The sequence below is a fragment of the Plectrocnemia conspersa genome, unplaced genomic scaffold (genome assembly GCF_051122295.1).
Source record: "Plectrocnemia conspersa isolate PC_06_02 unplaced genomic scaffold, ASM5112229v1 ptg000011l, whole genome shotgun sequence".
Classification (NCBI taxonomy): domain Eukaryota; kingdom Metazoa; phylum Arthropoda; class Insecta; order Trichoptera; family Polycentropodidae; genus Plectrocnemia; species Plectrocnemia conspersa.
In genome coordinates, this window is record NW_028277175.1 from 22937590 (window position 1) to 22960080 (window position 22491).

Sequence of the window (22491 nt, forward strand, 5' to 3'; positions counted from 1 at the left end):
CTATACTATTTAAAGGGACGTAACTAAGAACAATATGAAAGACTTTCAAATAAAAAGATCTAATCGCAGTTATTTTGATGTGTATCAGAGGTAGGCAACCTGCGGTCCGTTTGGATTTTTTTACGGCCTACAAGCGATTGGGCATATTTGATAATATGCGGCCCAGTTGCAAATTATTTAAACAATAAATTTGGAAGAAATGGCAATGGATGAAAGTACTGATATAACAGACATTGCACAATTGATAATATTTTTTCGAGGCATTTACAGTGACAGTGACAGAAATGGCTAGTTTATATGGCTTAAAAGGCATTACAACCAGATTTTCTGCAAAGAGTTTTAGAAAAAATATTTTTTCTTCCGTACTGGCTGATAAAAATCTGCATGTTTGCATTCGGATTTACAACTCCGGTTTCAAAGCAGATATAGAATGTGAATAAAAAACAGCCACGAAAGTAATATTTGAGAAAGAAACATTAAACATACTTAATGTTTTTTGTTTTATTTCACGTGTTTTAGTCGATTTCGTACATGCCTGAATATTTTTGCACTTTTAAATATATATAAATAACATATATTATTACATTAAAGTATTATTTACACCCCTTACATCACTGGTTCCAAACCTGTGGGTCTTTCGAAAAGAGTTTTCTGTGGGGTCACCGGATTATAATAAAAATAAAAAATACAAATTATTGTTTATTAAAGGAATTTTTTACTTCGCGACTAATTTTCTTGAGCAAAAACTAGTAGCTTTTAAAGGAAAAATTTTAAAAGTGTACGTAATAATATTAGGCAACAAATTAAATGGTCAGAAATTAAATCAGCTTTGGGTCAGTATAAAAATCAAATCTCGGTCAGAATTTTATTAACAGTCTGATCATAATTATATTATTTAGAGTCAGAATAAATATCAAATGGTAGAATAAAAATAACATACGGTTAGAATAAAAATATAGGACGATCGCGTGAATTAAAAAAAATATTATTGTATTTATAAATATAAATGAGCAATATATAGATTTTAGATTTGACTTAAAGATAAGCCTCTCCATACGTATAAATATTAAGAATTTTGAACGGCATGGATATTATTTATAATTATTAATTTGATATAATAGTCTTGAAATTGGAGGTAGGTCATGCATACATTTCACATACATATGTCGAATGATAATATTATGTTTCAAAATATAATACTGAAAATAAATGAAAAAATCTCTCCCTTTTACGAACGAGATGAATTAAAAAAGAGTCATTTAAAAATGCAATTCATTTCGTTGTTGTGTCGTACAATTGCGGCTTGTTGAATCGCGCGCTGGTGCTTCGTCGAGGCGGCAACAGAGGGTGTTAAATTAATAATTTAGGTTCCGGAAAACGGGCGGGGAAAAGTTGCAGACGGACAAAACGGTCTCTCTCCCTCTCCGGCGTTTCCATGGCGACCGCCCCACCCACACAGACGCGCGTTTATGGCCACGTACACTGACGCAGTTAGGATATTGGGTGCTACACCCCACATCCCTAAAACGGTGCCTATGATTGTCAAATGCACAATGGGAAAGGGTTACTTTGGGGTTTCGCTCCAAGTGGCCAGATCTAAATGGGAATGGACATAGAAGGTAATGGAAAACTAGATAGTATTTATTTTCAAGAATTATTTGACTAAACAAAATCTTTTATTTTTCATTAGCATAATACCGACGCTCTTGTTATGTTGTTTGGGTTGCCCCAAACAACATGACATAAATAACTATTCGGAGTGCCCACTGTAAAGAAGGATAGACATCGTAGATCAAAAACGAGAAGAATATAACAAACATGATTCACGTGTTTTGCGATACACTGTTTTAAGAAAAGCGTTAAGGACGGACCATTCCGAGTGTTTCATAAATACTACTACAGGTAGAAATGGTCCGTTTCACCTTTAGCATTCGCAGCATTTCAAGAGGACGTAAAAATGGTAAAACAAAACAGGTTTATATCGTTTTAAAATAATGCTATTTACTATATTAGATATAAACTTATTATTTTTAAGCTTCTCATTTTTCGAGAGAGATTCAGGAGAGATTTGGCTTACTTTTACATAGTTTCAACTTTTGCTTTAAATATAATATACTGTATTTGTATGGTTGTTGGTATTTGAAACAAGCGCTGTAAGTGAGACAGCTGTCAATAATATATAATAATACAAAAAGTTTATTTTTTTTAGCCCTAATTCGTCTTCAACAATAATGATTGACTTTAAGCAACTATCTAGACTTTTAGCCAAGTTTTGAGACTTCTTTAAACTTATCTAATATTATCACATAAAAAATTCGCTGTGCGACCACATTTTATTTATAAAAGATCAGAATAACTTTAAAATAGACATATTTTTAATCTTACATAACGCTTCTGTTTTTGTAGGATGATGTATTAAATCGATATGATTTTTTCATGTGGTTTCAAAGCTTGTTAGCGACTTAAATCAATAAGCTTCAAAGTTCATGCGCAAATTTATACTACCCAGTAGTTTTAATTAAATCGCACACAAATAATCACCAGACTTTCAACGGTTTTAATAGTTTGCGATCACGCGACAGATAAAAGAAAACAAAAAGTGCACGAACCACGGCTTGACCTTTTCTGACATTCATCCCACGCCGCCACCAACCCCCTAGAATACACGCGATCGATCGTTTTCACCAAGGGGTGGGTTTTAATCGAGGGCTTCGTCATAGCGCTGAATGCAATTTGTTAATTTATATTATTTTCTATAAAAATAAATGAGCAGCAAGTCACGGTAACGTGTCACAAGATACAATACAATGTACAGAACAAGATGGCGAGAGAACGGAGTAAAAAGTGGATTTGCATCCCTTTTGAACATCGTTAAACCTATGAACCTCAATCTAAATTCGGTTTATATCTCATGGGAGAATTGCGCAGTTAATGTAATCCGCTCTTTGTTTGTGTGTTAAAATGGTGGCAAAATTATTGGATGACGTGGATAAGGGACCTGAAAGTATTTTATTTTATACTTTTTAAAATAAAATTTCGATTTTTTATTAAAAAGTTAAAAACAAAGCAGTAAAATAAGTTTATTCAGAATGATGTATCTGGTAGATTCTCCAGATAGAAGTGTTTTAAAGTGCTATGTTCGCGTTTATAAGCTTTATTGAATTTTAGGCGAGGTATTTGGTTCTTTCCTACTCTGCTTAATGCTTCGGGGCGGAAGCAGACTGTTATTGTATGTTAATATACTTATATAAATACTCTTTGCGAAACAGCCATAATTCAGCTGGATATTTGGCAACGCTCCCACTAGGAACATGTTATTTTGTTACATACTAAGCACATTTCTCCGTCTATGTCGATACTTGTTCAGATAGTATTTATATAGACAACAAAGAGTCCTTTGTTAAGGTTTATTTACAGGTGGCCATATTCCGCCCAAAATATTCAATCGGCACGTCCGCTTGTACAGGTTGATCCAATTAAAGCTTCCTATATTGTCAGCACTATAAATCAGACAACTGTCAATAATCATGCGTGTTCAAAGGGTCAAATGTTAGTTTGCAACCATATATTTACGAAATGGATAGCTTAACTACCGCTCAACGCGATAAATTGTTCAGTTTTTCTACAGAAATAACAAGTCTGTAAGAACTGTGTATCGAAATTTACAGGAAGATTATGGTCAATTTCATCGTCCTACTGAGCGAACAATTCGCAACGTAGTGAAAAAAAATTGAAGAGACTGGAAGCGTTAGTGATAGGATAAGGTCTATCTATCATCGTGGCACCCGTTCAGCTGAGAATATTGCTGCTGTAAGTGAAAGTGTGGCCAAAGAACCGGAACTGTCGATTCGTCGACATTCGTAGCTTCTAGGCTATTCTTATGCCTCCCTTTGGCGCATTTGAACTTGCACCTACACTCGTATATAATTTATATAGCACAAGAACTGAAGTCCTGAAACCATGGACAGCGAAGAATTTACGCAGATTGGGTGTTAGAGCAGCAGGAAGTTGATGTTGATATTTCAAATAAAATCTTCTTCTCTGAAGAGGCACATTTCTACCTCTCTGTGAATGTTAATAGTCAAAATTGGCGCATATGAAATGAGGGAAATCCTCATGTGATTCACAAGAGGCTATTACATGTCCAAAAAGTGAATGTTTGGTGCGCATTATGGCCAGGTGGCGTCATTGGGCCTTACTTACTTGGGAATCCCCGAATAACTAAATACTTTCTTTTAGTCGAAAAGGTTCAGAAAATGTTTCTTCGATAGCTTTATAAGAGGATATTTGGTTAATATCTTTTCTTATATCCCAGTGCCTTTCTTTTAGAAGCGTTGGGATACGATTCACTGAGTTCTCGCAGAAAATTTCCCGCAGACAAATAAAACATTGAATGGACAACGATTTGAGTTCATTCCATTTGCGCATTGGAAGAAATGCTGGCATAAGTGTATTAATATCTAATGGGGACGATTATAAAGGTTTGTCAATATTGATAAATAAATTAATACTTTTTGATTGCCTACATATGTCATTATTTCGTATCACACTAAACAATACAGTTTTCAAAACGTCTATTCAAAAGTAATAAGCCCAACGTTCATAGAGTAAGAACAACCCTCGACATTTACCCAACTAATCGATTGCTTTATTCGAGATGAAATTTCAGCCCTGTTCATCTACACACACCCCTGCCACAGGGCAGACTGGGTTTGGGGATACCCCCAAGCGAGCAACAGTCTCTACAACGCCGGCCAAAACATTGCCACGTCTCGTTTTGAACACATCGCAGCGTGCCTCCCGTGTGTGCACTCGCATAATAAAACGCAGTAAATCATGCAGTGTCGGATTACGGGCGGAGGGCTTTGATTGAAATCCAAATTGGCTAGCTCGTAGCGATGAATTACAATACGGAGGTAGTGTAGTATGTAAAACGTAACAGGTGATTAACGATTGATCGCCGATACGCCGGTTCGTGTGTGTGTGTGTGTGTGAATAGTGAATAAGGCGTCATTCGCTCAGTTCTACTCTCATAAAGGGGTGTGTTTGTGTAAATCCAGTGGAAATTATAATTTAACGAGCAAATCGTATTGAATTTGTGTTGCTTAAACCAGGCTTCGCCTTAATCATAAGATTGTCGACTCTTTCAAAAACTTTTCCGGGACAGGTTAATTTGCGAGTGTTTGCTATACTAACTAACTAACTCAAAATATAATATTTTGGAAATATAAGGTATTTTACGTTATTTATCCTCACTGTGTTGAATTTTATTTGACTAGTATTGAGAAATCTATTTTTTGTGGCATCAAATGTAAAGTTTTTGAAACCAATTTTCTCTGCGGTATAATTGCTTTATATTACACTAGCTTTTGTCCGGTGCTGAAGTTTCTAACTGAATGTTGCTCTTCTTTGATATCCCAGCAACCCTTATTTATCTCACGAAACAGATTGTCCCAGCTACGTTATGAAAATTGCGAAAATAGTTACTTAACCGTTCACGATAATAAATATTATATTGCATTTTATTTATGTAGCTTATAAGTCAACAGCAATATACATGATAACAACATACAATTTAAAGGACGGAATAGCGTGGTCCGTAACTTCTCAGAATAATAACTCTGAGGTTGCGGGTTCGAGCCCTGACAGCAGCACTCGATTTCCTATTTAAAAAAATGGGCTATTATTGAAAAACCGGCTCCAACTGCAGTGACATCTATTGTTTATAAATTATATTACACCTAATAATTTATTATTATTAATATAGATGTCATCGATTCCCAGACTTTCAGTAGTCCGGTGGTTAATACTTACTTGTATGTATTCATAAATCTGATTGGTATAGATATACCCCGTTGTAACGCATTGTGCTTACGCCTGTCAGGTTACAACGGAAGATTTAATAAAAATATTTTTTAACCTAAAATTTTTTTTTTTTTACACCTATAACTAAACAAAGAATTATTAAATAAATCAAAATAAAAAATGTAACAGCGTGAAATGGTCCAGTTTTTAGTTACAGAACATTTATTCTTGTGAAAAAAATGATGATACACCAAAATTTCTGTGTCATAAAACTAGCAATAATAAAAAACTATAAAATGTTATTATAAAAATGATACTTTTTAAATCAATATTGTAGCGATACTTTAAACTTCAGTAATATTAGGTAGTAAGTCTCGCGCTTTTTTAGTTTTTACACTTGGTTAAAATAATCGGTTCTCCCTATTATGTAAGGCGTTTAAATTTACAAACATACTTTAAATGTTGCTGGTTTATAATGATATATGGCTAAAATTGTGTTATTTTAACACAATATAATGAAAAAGTAAAGAATAAGTGGTACTGGTCGACTTTATACCGGCCACCGCTGTGCTTGCACATACACTGTAACAATTGGACGCATGCGCGAAAGTTAACCTTCGAGTGACGTGTCTTTTTACGCTGCGTGAAATATGAGCTTTTGAGTCAAAAGGATTTGAAAAATTAAATATTATCAAATGTTTTGCCTTGTATTAGTACATATGTTAGGATTATTTTATCAGTGGTATTTTACACGTTGGTTGCATAAAGTTAAAATTAAAATAATAACATTTGTTTAATTTACTTTGATTTATAAAAATATTTTCAAAGAAACTGAATATTTTGAAATACTGGTTTTAAGGATAAATTGATAAAATGCATTGATTTTGCTTCCACGAAAAATGATGCGTTACACGGTGGGTCCTAAACGTCGTATTGATGTAGCAAAACGGTTGTTTAGCCACATAAATACGTGTTTGTTTCAAAATTTAAGCCAGTTAGATGTGAACGAGCGGTAGCGAGTGAGCTTTGGTCAAAACAGTGAACACCCCAGGAATAACTCTCTTTAACGAATCTACTTAAAAATGTAATTTATAATTGTATATAAATAAATATAATGTATAAACAAATAAATATAATTTTTTAGAATGAATTTGATTCCTAATAGCAGGAAAGTAACAAAAAATAAACTTATTAATTATTTTATTTAAATCAAATTTTCGATACTTGTTTATTATCACGACACCACGCTTGAATTTGACAGTTGTGAAACGTTTGCTTGCGGTTCAAACCCAAACCTAACCTAAAGAAATTAAGCATTTTACTGTTATCGTAATCGCTTTTTTTATTTTATTTATATTGCGTTGCAAACTGTTTTTTTTACTAGTAATAAAACCAATTTTATGATTTTAATTTTGATCTTATGTGACCCACATATTAAAAACCACTGATGTTACTTTGATTAGAAAATGGACGATTCACAACTGTTTTTGAACGTGGCGTCGTGATAATAAACAAGTACCAAACAAAATCAATGCACTTCGTCAAATAATCCTCAAAACGCAACTTTTTTTATTTTTGATTTTATTTATATTTAGTTTCTTTGTAAATATAATATTTGTTTAAACTAGAAATAAAACAAAGTAGAATAGAACAAATTTTATTATTTTAATTTTGATCTTATGCGACCCACATAATAAAAACCACCGATTAAATCATTTTAGAATATGTACTAATATAAGTCACAGTATTTGATACTTTTTTGTTTTTTTAATTCCTTTTAATTCAAAAGTTATCATATTTTTTTGTTATAACTCTTTGTTGCGCAAAGTTCTCGCGAAACAGCCGTTTTCACACATTAGGCAATGAATAAATGTCCCGTCGGTCGGTTGAGTATTAAGACGACTTTTACGCATGCGCCAAATTACTTCTTTATATGTTTGCTCTTATACGCGTGCAATCGCGGCGGTGGCCGGTATAAAATCGACCAGTACCAAAAAAGTAAATGATCACAATTTAAGTGGGGAAATTACAGAAACGCATATTTCTGCTTCTAGAGCAACATGGCATTTTAATTTAATTTAATTTTTTTGTTTTTTTTTTTGTCTTCGACAGTCATTCGATTAATGTGATTATGCGAAATATTTTATAGTGTTGCTAGTGTGAAAATAACAATTTTTAATAATAAGTGATGTATTTTATAAAGTTTTCTTTCAATTAGTGTACCAAGGTATTTAGGGTATTCGCTGAAGTAGACGCAATTTCTATCGGCAAATCACTCTTTGTATCTTTTTTGAAAAACAGCTCTTATATGGTTTCGAGAAGCAATGTTCCTGTAATTCCTTGTGTTTTTGTTTTAAATCAGTGTCACAAATTTAATCAATTAGATTTTCATAATCACTGCTCTGTAATTTCACGTTAAATTCATTTCGATCCCAGAATATGTCATCACAAGTTTTTGGAAAATACTGAAAAAGTTTGATTTTAATGTCCTTGAATACTAAAAATTTCCTTGTATACTTTAGAATTTATTTGTCCAGCACATATGTAGGGCAAAAAACAATTATTTTTTTAATATGTAGAATATTTTTGTTATAAATTTTTCACGGAACACCAGTGTTCCGCGGAGCATTGTTTGTGAAACGCTGTCATAAAATACGTTGCCGATTAGTGTATTAAATTTTCTTCTATAGATCAATATTACTAAATATCCTCTCAAATATATTTTTATACAGAATAGTTTCATAATAAAATTATCCCATTTTTCGTGTTTTATATTTATATAAATACAATCACAAATAAATATTCTGAAAATCAAACTTACTGTAATGTGCGTTTGATTATTTTATCGTATTTAACACTATCGCTAAATAACTTTAATAAAACATAATTATTATTGAATAACATAATTATGTTAGATTAAAATAATTATTTATATTGCTAATTACGATAGAGTAATCAAATAGACATTATATTAATTGTTAAGTAGTTTTTTACTACTATAAATATAAAAACAAATTTATAAAATTAGTGTTAATGTAATCACCAATTATATGAAAAATTCATAGTTCAACTACAATTTTTTTTATCTATTTTTCTTGCTTATTTTTAAAACAAAATATAAGCAAGTGTTTTCTATGAATTATACATTGATAGAACATTATTTATTTTTTTAAATATTGTCTTGATCGTTTTTAACCTTGCTTTATTATAATAATATATGTATATGCTTCAAACTGAAAATTTTGGTAGTAGATATAATAAAGAAATCGTAGCACGTGCAAATATTAAAAAACCTTTTTCTTCTTCAAAAACAATAGTCGATTTGTTTAAGAATTTTAATCAAAGTGCTTTGTTAAAAGGCAAAATAATATTACTCCTAACATAAAAAGCAACACATCAGAATTTTCGTTTCTTTTATATACTTCTAGGCTTAAAATGCAATTATTTATAAACAAAGTGTGTATCGAGTGAGTTCGACTTTGAAGATGCCTCAAATTGGCGCCAAAGGCTCACCGGTTGAACTTTTGGAAATCATTCAGATGGAGCCCTTGGGGAAGTTCAAGAACAACCACAACGGAAGCGCAAAAGGTAATTTATTTATTATTATAATCTAACATAATATATCACAGCTTAGGTAAAAATATTGTACTATACATACATATATTCAATAAAAAGTTCGCTTAAAAAGACTAATACATTGAGAAACTAAAGAATTTCATAGGAATGATAAAAGTAGGGAATCAAAACAGATTACAACACTATGTGTTCAAATGTGATTTTCCCCTTTACTCGTTTATTTGAATTTCAGATTTCTAATCTAAAAATCGTACCCCATGTTTGTGCTTCAATAACTTATGATTCAGAAAACACCATTCGTGAAAAGGGGAGAAAACCCTACTAAAGAATGGGCTTTCATCTTACGTCTGACGATATATGTTCTACGAATCTAGTAGAACTAATCTTATGATATAAATATAGCATTAACTATAATTTAAATCAGTGATTATCAAACTATTTTCTTATTTATAACAACATCTTATTCGAGTTGCACACAATATCCAAGTCCATCTGAATTGGTCGTTAGTGCACGTCTTCGTGGAGGTAACTGCGAACAATATCTTTAGGTAATACCTTTTCCTTTATTCCTCAAGGAATCAAGATTTTTTTACAACGATAAAATAAATCATGATTTTACAGTTTAAAGAGTATCAGCGCTGAAACACTAATCATTTTATTCAATTTTTTATAGCAAATTATATTAACAGAATATTTTAAAATGTTTATCTTTATAAAATCTCGTAAAAGTAAGTACTTTTTTATTATTGATTTTTTAAATGCGACCTTATGTAATGGATCAGTTTGTATTTTTACGATCTCACATAAAGATGATGGAGAACGGTAGTGTTTTTTCTCCAAATCCATTTTTATCTTATATTCATCTCGACAGCGAACAAATTTCCGTCATATCAGTTACCTTCTACATGTCCACCCTCAAACCCACGCCGCCCGTTGGGGTGGTAAATGGGGGTGGTTTGCGTGCGCAACTCCAAACATGGCCAACCTGCCTATCTCGCATTCCGCATCACATTCGCCAAAAAGCACAAAATTCGCTTCCGATCAGACCCCATAACTATTATTTAGCACCCCAATAACATTTGATTAGTCAGACGTTAGTGTTCATTCATAAAATTTGTGAAAAACCCTTAAGAAGTGGTCCAAGGCTCGCGCGCCTCGCGTCGAACCGATTTGCGTTGTGATTGATAGTCAACTCGTCCATTTTAACCATGTGTGTGTGATTATTAAGTGCTGATACATCCTTAGGAGTATATCAACCCTGGATTATTATGAAACAAACTATAGGACTTACCAACCGATACCAATAATGGGTAAACTTATACCGACGAAAACGTGCAAATAAATTATATTTTACAGTAAAAGATATGGCATCTTCAGGTGGCGGAGTCAAAGACGGTAACTCCTGGCGGAGATCTCATACTGGAAATATGTCCGAGCAGGATGTGGACGATGTCGCGTTTCTGACAGGTATTTATATATATAATACATTTATTATACATTATCTGTAATAAGGACAGTAAAAATAGGTAGTCGAAAACACACGAATAATAATAATCATATATATTTAATTATAATTAAATAAAAATTGATATGCGCATTATAGAGAAGTAATGATTCATCTAATAATGACACCATCAAATATTGGTGAAAACCTATCACATATCATATACTGGTTACGTTTCAATAGTTATATGATGACTCATGTATGTCACAAAATTATATGTGTGTATTATAAGTAAAGATTATAAAAATCAACTTTCTAATAATATTTTGGTATAAATCAGACCGATTCTTAACCTACAGATAGTATTTAAAGTTTAGATAGGTTTCACAAATTTTATAAAAATAAAAATATGAATAATTTAATGTATTATAGCTAATAATAATGTACTATCTTTTCAATTGGCATTGTATTTTGTGTATTTCGTAAGATCAGCTATCTGTATCTATGTTATATATAATATTTATTACCAATAATAATTTCATTATAAAAACAATCAAAGAATTCAATTGATCTAAATATTACCAACACAAAACTGATATTTAAGGCACAAATGCAGCTTATTTTCTCTTTTATTGTATATAATTATATGTATAAGAACAGTAGCAAAGTTCAAATCATCTTTTTGCCTTTTTAGATTCCTAATTTTAATCTTATTTCATTATAGAATCTTATCGATGACATAAGATTTAATAATAACATGATTACAGTACATATATATGTATTTTATTAAGTTCATTAGGAGAGGTTCTTATTGTTATTAAAGTGTTAAAAAGTTGCTTATCTCTCCTCCAATGATTTATCTTAAGCTTATTTAAAGAATAATTAAAATGTTTGTTAATTTGTTATACAAGAAAACTCTAAATAAGTATCATGAGCTATAGGAAAAGCTTAATTATATAATACTTGTTTGTTTATGACTTAGTTTACGTTTTGTTCGTAGTTATATCGTATCCTAAAACATTTCATCATTAACAATGACATTTGCTAAATCATTTATATCTGCTGACACATACTGCTTGAGATATTGCTGCATACAACTGAATATGAGTAAAACATTCATATTTACAGTCTTTTATTATCATGTATTAAAGTCAGGATTGTTACCTCGATCATATCCAACCGCCTTCCATTGCATAGTTTTGATGGATAAATATTCTTTAGCTGCATAATAAGGCTATTAACTCTATATTAAATAACTGGATAGCTCACATCAAGTTTTAAGAATGATTTTTTTTAATTACAGGTCCTGATTCACAGTCTTCAAGATTGGCAAGAGAGCGTGCTGCTTATGGCGGCTCAAGCAGTGGAACCGGAAGAGCAGTAGCTGTCTGCTCGCAAAAAAGAGCGCTTATATTATCCCTGACAGTATTAGTAGTATTGCTAACTGTTGCTTTAGTCCTGGCTTATGCTGGACCTCAAGCTGGTATGTATAATACATTAATATATTTTCTCTTTTCTTTCTTAAATACATTTCAAACATATTTTACAGAATGTGGATGTGCCGGAGAGCCTCCACCGGGTGCCAAAAGAGGAGTCGGTCTTCCAACTCCGTCTCCCACACCTCGTCTGGCCGTCGGTGGCACTTCATATCCTTGGGGTGGAGCTAGACTTCCAATGTCAGCCGAACCGATTCGATACACCCTCTGGCTGCATCCAAATTTGACCACGCAAGAAGTTAAAGGCGAAGTTATAATCGAGTTTCATATAGAAAAGGAGACAAATTTCGTAGTGTTGAACGCTCGAGATTTGAACATCACCGATAAAATGATCACTGGACCTAAGGGAAACTCGCTGAAGATAATGAGATTCTTAGAATACAAACCTGCGGATCAAATCTACTTTGAGATAAAAGTGAGTTTTATTTTTATGTTTATTTGTGAATAATTTGTCAGGCTGCTTCAATGAGATATCCTTAGATAAAATATAGTATTAAAAAGCAACCTTTATAATTCAAATAGGACAAATTTAGAAAAAGAGCAAACTATACGTTAAGTTTGCGTTACAACACTAAACTGTCAAAGAAGCCGAAAGGATTCTTCATTGCAGATTACTTTAATGCCGACGGAGAGAAAAAGTATGTCAAGCACATCATGAAATAGAATTAAAGCTAGTGTTGTAAATAATATTTTAACGCTTATAGACAATTAGCTGCTACAAATTTTGGATTAACTCATGCCAGATCTGCTTTTCCATGCTTCGATGAGCCACAGTTGAAAGCAAAATTTAAGATTACAATCGTGAGAGACAGGTATTTTATATCAAAACCATACATTTCAGAATCAGTATATAATAATTGGTTTTAAATTTTTAGATTTCATGTTTCTCTGACTAACATGCCGATAGCCGCAACTGAAGAAGCTGGCTTTTATTTGGGACATAGATTGGTATGTTTGCATCTAATATTATAATAAATAAGTTAGTCTGATTGTTTATATATATTTTTATTAGTTACAAGATGATTTCCAAGAATCGCCAGAGATGAGCACATACTTAGTAGGTCTTGTTGTTTGTGAGTTTGCAAGATCTGCAGCTTTGGCACCGAGAGGAACTAGTGTCAGCGTTTATGCTGATAAACGACACGCTGATGCTGCTCAGTCAGTAGCATTATAATATTAAATACAAACAATATAACGCTCTATTCAATATTTAATAATTTCAGTTCAATATTGGAAAACGCGGTGAATATAATAGACCGATATGAGAACTTTCTCAATGTGACTTTCCCGTTGCCAAAATTAGGTAAAATAATATACTATATAATGATTGTGACCAATGTGTGGATTATTTTCTATTCATTATTTTAGATATGGTAATCATGGAAGGTTTTGAAGATACGGCTGAAGGTTGGGGTCTTCTCGGAATCGGTTCATCTCTACTACCGGACAAGAAACATCTAGAGAAACTATTAGCACATCAAGTGAGTTAAAAATACTTACTATCTCAATATATCAAGTCAATATTACTCATCAATAAATCAATTCAGTGGCTGGGCGGATTGGTTACACCAAAATGGTGGGGATCGCGGTGGTTGACTGAAGGACTTGTAGCTTTGCTACAACACGGCCCTTCGGAAAGTGAATCGCCTGAAGATGATACGTTGCTTTTGGAACATACTGTACCAGCTTTGAGGTAAGTTTTAATTAAGCAAATAATTATTAATTTATATATTTATATTAATAATAATATGTTGAACAGATTAGATGCATTGCCTAATGCGCATCCTGTGTCAATCAGTGTTCAGGATCCGGAAGATATTGAAGCAGTTCAAGATGAACTCTCTTACCATAAAGTAAGTTAATACTAGAAAATGTATAATATCATCATCATGATTTTTCTCTATATTTGCATAAATTAAGCAAAATTAAATTTTACGTAGTTGTTTTTTATGACCCTGCTCAAGGCCTAGGCACGTTTCCACAACTAATCACAAGCTTGTTTGCGTTAAATCTTTAAATGTATCACTAGTAATTTATATTTAAATGTTATTAAAGTGACCAATTCTCAGAAAATAATTTATTGCTATTTGCTATTATTGTAAATGTAATAAATATTATATTTTAGGGAGCAGCTTTGGTAGGAATGGCTTGGTCAGCCGCCGGTAGCGGCGCGAGGATCGCATTAAGAGATTTTCTCTCATTGTATGCTCGATCGGCTGCAGATCCTCGCGATCTGTGGCGGCTGCTCGGCAGAAAAGCCAGAGCTGATCTCCAAGTTGTGATGGAGAGTTGGACGGAACAAGCAGGCTATCCGCTTTTAACACTATCGAGAAATGGAGACACTGTAACGGTGAAACAAGAAAGATTTCTGCTATCAGCCGAAGTACCACAGACCAACATAACAACTTCGATATCATTACTGGAACTTTCATTGGAAGGATTGATAGACCCGTCCTCTGATATTGAAATCGGAATGAACAATACGGAGCTTCGTGGAATACTCGGCGATATTCACAACGTTTCAGAAAGTGAAAAAGTAACATCTACTACACCCACTCCTCACAAAGAACCTACTCCGCATAAGAAAGATAAATCTAAATACAGATACAGATGGTACGTTCCTTTGACATATATATTAGGTCCTGTTGAAAATGTAACGAACGATAACATGACGGAAGCTAGCGGCTCAGAAAATGTAACAACTACGACATCTCCTAAAAGTGGTGGTAAGAATATGAAGCAGAGTCCTCTTGATGCGAAAGCGCAAAATTCTACGCAGAAGAGCGATGAACACAAAGGAAAAAAGAAGCACGAATACAATGGATCAATCAATGGCACGCATTTAATATGGATGAACATGACTGAAGGTATGATTCATATTATATTAAGAAAGATGTTCGTGTGCTTCAGTGATAGTTTTATTTCAGTTAAATTCAAAGTACCAGCTGGCGTTTCATGGGTAAAGTTAAACGTTGGTGGGCGAGGGCTTTATAGGGCAAATTATCCAGAAGCTGAATGGAAAGCTTTGAAGAAGGCTTTGGGTAACGGTGCATTATCTTCAGCTGGAGACAGAGCGTCTATTTTAGACGATGCTTTTACACTGAGCAGGTATATCTGTTTGTTTACTAATGTCTTGGTATGTGATGATATTATATTATACTAATATTTTATATTATAGGGCAGGTCTATTGAATGCTTCTGTAGCTCTGAGCCTCTGCGAATATATGGGGACTAAACCTGAGGCCGAGCTTGCCAAAGCACCGTGGAAAGCCGCTTTAATGCATCTGCAAAGATGGACTGCTCTATTAGCAGGAGCTGCTGCTGGTGGACCGTTGAAGAAACATTTAGCTTATAGACTAGTAGCTCCCGCCGCTAGAAGAGTTTTATCCGGAAAATCTGGGTATGTTAATAAATATATCAGCCACATTTTCAACAATAAAATAATGATTGTATATAACATCAGCGCTGTTGATGGTGAACTGGTTGAGGCTGCAGTTGAATTTGAGCTACCGGATGCTGTTGCAGCAGCTAAGAAGATGTTTGACGATTGGGTCGATAATAATGTAACAGTAGCAGTCGAGTTAAGACAGGTATGACTATTTTTAATGTATTATTATATTACATGTACATAAACGTTCCCATACATACTAGTTTTCAAACCCAAATATTGCATCTTCAAAGTTTTTTGTTGAAATATTCTCATGTCAGCACATATAATCTTGGATGCAGGGACATCGTTTAAGGGGGAGAGGCAGATGGGCATTTGGTCCCCCTTAGAAATGGATGTCATTTAATTAGATACTATGAATATTAATGAAATATAAGTATTAAAAAATCCTGATGTCCCTGATTCTAAACCAGAAATTCTCGGGTTATCCCTTAAAGAAAATCTAAAAAAAAGTCTCGAATCAATCCCATAAATATTTATTTAAATATGGCATTTCAGTTTAATCATATCGGAATAATACATGTTCACTGGTAGATATATATTTTTACCAATGACAATATAATTTATCTGGCAGGTGTTAATAAAATTATATGATTTCAACTTTTCCATGTGCGGTAATATACATACATATATTTATATACCTATCGTTATTTTAAACAAATAAGTAAATGTAACGGGACCTCTCACTCCCGCGGTCTCCGACCAACTGAACTCCCGTCCACGTGCGCGTCGCTCCTACACCGTCTTGGCCATAACACCACACGCCCTCCTGATGTCTACATCACGAAGTCTTCCAAGCGGTGTGGGCGTCTTCGACTCCTCGCTGGTCGAGCGGTGGTCTCTGTCTTCTCGGACTGCGCCGTGGACTCCGCTGCTGGATCTTCCATTGCCGGTTGCTCGGATTCGGGTTGGAACGGCGCGCTCCACTGCAGCCAGGATCCTCGGGTCGTGTTAGTGTCTTCCGGTGGAGCCCGTCTCAGGTCTAATACGTGCCGCGGTACGCCATCGACAACTACATTGTTCCGCGATGCGATGTCCGTCACGTACCCTGAAGTCCACTCTTCCGTGCACGACGGGCGCGTAGGCTTAATCAGGACTCTCTCGCCCACCGTGAAAGGTGATTGCACTGGGGATGGCTCGGGCCTTGGTGCTAAGGGGTGTCTCCATTCGTACTTGTGTAGCAGCCTCGCTGGGGTAGAGTCCTCCTCCGCCGCATCTCTAGCTGCTATATTGTACCAGAAGACGGCCTGGAGTGGAGATATCTTGCTCCTAGCTGCCGTCCTCTTTATCGTCCTATGGTGCCTCTCTACGATGCCGTTTCCCTGCGGTCGGTACGCCGCTCTGAAAAGACGCCGTGCATTCCACTTCTCGCACATGACCGCCATCTTCTCTGATCTGAACGACGTACCGTTGTCCATCAGCAGCTCCCGTGGGGGGCCCCTCTCCAAGAATATTTCTTCAAGGTGCTGCACTATCTCCGTCGCGCACTCCGATCGAAGTTCTCTCCAAATGCCGAATCTGGACGGACCGCAGTCCACGATCGTCAAGAAGCGACGACCCTCGTAGTGCGTCACGTCGACTGCCAGCCTCGTCCAATTTTCGTTCACGTTGAGCGCTCCAGGTTCGTGTGTGACCGGATGAGGATCGATCATGCGGCATCTAGCGCATTCACGCACACACTTCTCCACTTCTCGGCGCGTTATAGTGCGGTCCACCATCCGGGCAAGTTGAAGGCTGCGATCTACGCCGAAGTGGTGCAGCTCGTGCAGATCCTTAACAGAGGCAGCACAGACTGTCTCGCTCGCTCTCTCTATCCAGCTCTTCTTCACGCGCGTCAGTGCATCCGCTTTGTTTTTCTCTGATGCGACGTGGTAGACGGTCACTTTTAATTCGTACTCGTCGAAGAGCTCTCGCAGCACGCCTAAACGTCTCTTCACCAGCATCTCCGCTGCGCCGGATGCTTTCGCTCTCGATCCCGCTCCGCAGGCCGACCGCAGCCAACTCACAACGGTTGCGGAATCTGTCATGATGTCCAGTCGCTGGACTTCCCATTTTATGGCGAGATTTACGCCTCTCACGACCGCGTCTAACTCCGCAACGTTAATGTGGCTCGCGTCAGTCGGCTTCCTCAACCATGCTGCGTCTTCGACGATTTCTCCACCTACTTCAAGCGCGACGCCAAACGCAATGGAGCTTGCGTCACACCAAATTTTGGCGTAGGCCGTGTTCACTACGCCCCACGGTCCTCGCACCGGGTCCTCCTTACGCACGCGCTCCACAATCTCGCCAAGCATACGATATGCCCTCTTGCCGATCGCGTCTTCCCAGGCCTCCCCTTCGCACGCTCTTTTAACGTAGCTACACGCCACTCGTAGCCAGTTGCCTACTGGGTAGTGGCCAACCAGCCTTCCGCATATAGAGAACAATTCTCGTCTGGTCATTGAAGGTCCTCCCTCTACATCTGGCACTGCGTTTCCCCGCCTGAACTGCAGCCGTCCGCTTCTGTCTCTCTCGATGCGGAGTCCCAGCGCTCGCCCTCCTTCCAGGCTCTCGGTAGGTTTGGCCTTAAGGCCGTACGCACTAAGAAGCGCCTCAACTTTGCAGACCTTCACGACGCTCTCGTCGACAATTATGTCGTCGATGTAGCTGTCCGTTCCCCGACGCACATCTGGGTCTTGCGCCAGCACGTATTCTACGATCTTCGACATAATTTTTGGTGCGCTGCTTAGCCCAAAACCGAGCCTTGTTAGGCAGTAGGTGCGCCCTCTAAATCGTACGAGCTGGTGCTTCCACAGATCTTTGTGAACGCGCACCTGCAAATACGCCGCTTGAAGATCGATCAGCTGCAACGGCCCTTTCATACGCCTCCATTTCCGGAGCGTCTCGTCGCACGCCGGCGCGTCCATCCCAGGGTTGCACTTCACCGTGGCGTTCAATTCGCGGTAGTCCAGAACCGGTCGCACTTTGCCCTTATTAGGCTGCGCCACGGCCATAAGCGGCAGAACTCCGCCTTCTTGCCCTCTCCACGGTTGCAGCAGGCCATCGTCGATCCATCTCCTCACCTCAGCGTCGAACTGCTCCCGCAGCTCCGGTCGGTCAGTGCTTCCATAGTTCGGCACCTTGTTTCTCAGCAGCGCCGGCCCGTCCTTCCACTCCCACTTGATGGTCCACGCGTCGCCGTCAAACTCCGCTTCGAAATCGCCGTCTTGAATTATCGCCCTCTGAGACGTCACTGCGGCTGCGGATATTTGTCTCCCTCTCGGGCGGTCCTCCCAGAACTGCCCCGCCGATCGCCGATCCCTTCCTTCAAGCGCTTGTACGCCGTCCCGGTCGATGGTCACTCCTCCTAGCGACGCGATAACGTCCATCCCCAGCACCACGTCTGCCCCCGCAAACAATTCGCTGATTATTAGGTACGACGTACGAACACTTCTTCCGAGCACCTGTGTATCCGTTCGCACTGTCCCAACGCACTTAACCCGGGAACCGTCCACCGCAATGATTGACACATCGCCCTGCGTCGTCGCCCGACAGAGTCCCGCGCGCATCACACTTCGCGAACACCCAGTGTCTATGAGCGCCCGCACTCGCCGTCGACCGACAATTGCGTCAACGATCGGCAACGCCGCTATTCCCGCACCGAAGAGGCCGCCGACGCACCAGCCCCCCGCAGCCCGTTTCCCGGCTTCTTGCAACCTCTCGAGACGTGGCCTTCCTCTCCGCAACGCCAACACCGGATCACTTCAGCGGTCGACTGCGCCTTATCTGCGTCCCCGCACACTCGGGCCATGTGCGGTCCGCCGCACCGGTAACACCGTAAGCTCGCTCGCCGCGCCTGCCCGCCGGCAACGTCGCGTCCCGGCTTGCTTCGCGACGCTACCACCGCCGCCACGTTGGCGCTCTCAACGATATCGCCGCGGAAACCCGAAGGCGGCCCCTCGCGACGAGGATCCCTAGACGTACTCCTCAGCAACGGTCTCGTCGCGTTGATCAGCTCCGCCGTCGACAGTTTCCAGTCGGGGTCGCGAACTCGGATGGCGTTCGCTACCTCGGCGGGCAACCCGAACAGAAAATGCCGCATCAGGAACGCCCCGTCCGTGATTCCGGCGTTCGCGGCCGTGCGCCGAAGCTCCTCCATGAACACTTCGGGCGGTTCCCCGTCCCACCGCATCCCCTGCAACTTCCTATATGCGTCAAGCGGTTCCAATCCGAACGCCTTGACCAGGGTAGCCTTCAGTTGCGTGGCATCCGTTCGCACACCTTCGACCGCTTGGGCGTAGACGACGCTCGCGCGTCCTTCCAGGAACAGCGGCACGATCGGCGCGATGTCCAGCACGCCGCGCAGCTTCGCGGCCATCTCCAGCTTCGTGAACCACGCGTTCACGTCGCCCTCGCCGTCAAACGGCTTCACAACGTCCACGAATCTTATCTCGCCCGCCATGACACGGCTGCCGAAATAGCTTGTAACGGGACCTCTCACTCCCGCGGTCTCCGACCAACTGAACTCCCGTCCACGTGCGCGTCGCTCCTACACCGTCTTGGCCATAACACCACAGTAAATTGTTAGGGATCATAGGAATTCTATCAATATAGAGATTCTAGATGGTGGGTAACAATGCCTCAATCACATATGTACTAAATGCCTAAACAATCTATTGTGTTTTATTTCTCATTTTTAATGAATCAAAATTTTCTCAGCAGATATAGGCGAGTATTTTATTAATTTGCTATTTTTACAGGCTGTCTATAGTGCGGGAGTGAGACACGGAGCAGAGGAAGCATGGATGAAATGCTGGAAAGCTTACAAGAAGAGCGAAGATCCATCTGAAAGAGTTGCTTTGCTTTCTGCAATGGCTTCTACGCCGGATCATTGGTTATTAAATAGGTTTGTTTTTTGTATTGATTCTTCCTCGTCTTTCTCTATTGATTCGACAAAGTAGCTTTTTCAGAAATATATATTTAATTATGTTTATTTTTAGATATCTGCAAGCTACTTTAGATAGCAGATTAGTAGCGGCTTCTGATGTTAGAACTGTACTAGCTGCAACGGCACGCAGACAACCAGGAAGATTGTTAGCGTGGAGACATTTGAGAGCGAGAGCATCTCCGCCACCGCCGGAATTGTTAGAGGCAGTAGCAGAACACATGGCATCACCGGACGATTTTAAAGAAGTATCCGAGTTTTATGCCGATATTGATGTCGGGCCGGCTCTAAACAGATCTTTGGAAACGATAGCATTGAACGTGGCGTGGGTCGGCAAAAACGAAAGGGATCTTATCAAATATTTATCACAAAATACAAAAGAAGATTAATGATCATTATTATCTATATTCAAAACAATGCCATAAGACTGCATATTTGCCTACATAGTCACGATCTTTAACGTTCGATTCAAAATCGGATACGAACATTTGCAACGGTTTGCAAAGGTCTAGCGGTTAAATAGAAAATATATCTTCTACGTGTCTTATGACATGCCTTTTCACGATTAATCGAGAAGTATCATCAACTAAAATTACTGTATTGAAAGCCTTTGTAATTTTTTAACTTAAACTTTTGAATGGTCAAAGCTCTTGCGAGTGAGTCATACATTTTGTGTGCCAAAATGTTCTAAAAACAAGTGTCCATAGATATCGTAATGAAAGTTCAATTTTGTACCCAATTTCAGTTTAAATTCATTGTTCATTATTAATATAAGAAATGGTCCATGAGTACCTTTAACATTAAAATAATGTAATTATGTGTATTTAGTTACTCGTGTAAATGATTTCATTTGCTGCTTTACAAATATAGTCGGCTTAGAGATTATCATCTTATTGATTGGATAAAAACAGTTGCAATTATTTTTGGAGGACATATTGACCTATATGTTCAAGCAAAATATATATACCTTAATAACTGCATTCTAATTTGATGCTATTCTCCATTGCAGGATATGCAATATTTTTTCATGTGAACGTTCTTGGTTGTTTATAATTAAAGTTGACAAACTGTGACAAATCACCGATGCTGGAAACACCTAACCATGTATCGCTAGTTGAATAGGTTAAATTCCTAATATGAATATAAGCATCAGCATCAGCATGAGATGAACTGGTCAGTATTGTTGTAATTTTAATATTGAATTTACTCATGGACTATTCTGTTTAATACAAGAATCTATCTCATCAAAATTAAATATTTAGTTTATGTACGTGAACAAGAAAAAGTCCGGATCATAAATATAGCTTATATATATTTATCGTATGTGGAAATTTTAGTTATAATATATTTTTACAATTAAAGGTTGTCAACCTAACGTCCTATGTAAAACTTTTTTAGATTAGATTATATAAATGTAAATTAGTGGAACCGACCAAACTTTTTAGATAAACGATCGCCGGTCAAGTGATATATTTGCGAATCAAAAAATAAAGGCATTGTAAATATTTATACGTTCAATCCCGAATTTCATTCCGTATAATACTGCCTTTATTTTATGATACGCTTATATAATAATATATATAACTTTACATACTGCAGAGACGTACAAATTATTTAGGTCTTTATTCAAAGAAAATCTTTCGTTTCATTTCAATTCGGAACTTGAAAATTCAACCAATGTAAATAGTGATAAGATTTTGTATGAATATTGTGCGTTAGTTTGTAATAAGTCAGCGTGAAAAATTGATGTTCTTTTATATACCTCTGAGTGGTGAAATTCGTTCCGATGCATAATTGT

At 37.5% G+C, this 22491-nt stretch overlaps 1 protein-coding gene across 5 annotated transcripts; it reads left to right on the forward strand.

The window, feature by feature from the left end:
• The first annotated feature begins 1602 nt into the window (after nucleotides 1-1602).
• Nucleotides 1603-21978, forward strand: LOC148230006 (leucyl-cystinyl aminopeptidase). Of its 5 annotated transcripts, none has more exons than XM_088197339.1 (19): nucleotides 1603-1960; nucleotides 9345-9393; nucleotides 10738-10848; nucleotides 12129-12308; nucleotides 12375-12736; nucleotides 12844-12959; nucleotides 13026-13133; nucleotides 13197-13269; nucleotides 13334-13479; nucleotides 13545-13624; nucleotides 13690-13802; nucleotides 13869-14014; nucleotides 14081-14174; nucleotides 14447-15188; nucleotides 15249-15429; nucleotides 15500-15721; nucleotides 15785-15911; nucleotides 20509-20654; nucleotides 20749-21978. In XM_088197339.1, the coding sequence occupies exons 1-19, from the start codon at nucleotides 1958-1960 to the stop codon at nucleotides 21080-21082; spliced, it is 3333 nt and encodes a 1110-aa protein (XP_088053465.1). In that variant the 5' UTR covers nucleotides 1603-1957; the 3' UTR covers nucleotides 21083-21978. The 5 variants fall into 5 exon arrangements, with proteins under 5 accessions (XP_088053465.1, XP_088053467.1, XP_088053463.1 ...); XM_088197341.1 differs by lacking the exon at nucleotides 1603-1960 and adding an exon at nucleotides 4762-4916 and having other exon boundaries at nucleotides 10759-10848; XM_088197337.1 differs by lacking the exon at nucleotides 1603-1960 and adding an exon at nucleotides 4786-4916 and having other exon boundaries at nucleotides 9234-9393.
• The last annotated feature ends 513 nt before the right edge of the window (nucleotides 21979-22491 follow it).

Excerpts from the sequence above, each read along its gene's own strand:
- LOC148230006 (XM_088197337.1), top strand. The coding sequence starts at position 9,291 with ATGCCTCAAATTGGCGCCAAAGGCTCACCGGTTGAACTTTTGGAAATC. Across the intron at positions 12,309-12,374 it reads TTATGCTGGACCTCAAGCTG|AATGTGGATGTGCCGGAGAG; the intron begins GTATGTATAATA and ends CATATTTTACAG. Across the intron at positions 13,270-13,333 it reads TTTATTTGGGACATAGATTG|TTACAAGATGATTTCCAAGA; the intron begins GTATGTTTGCAT and ends TATTTTTATTAG.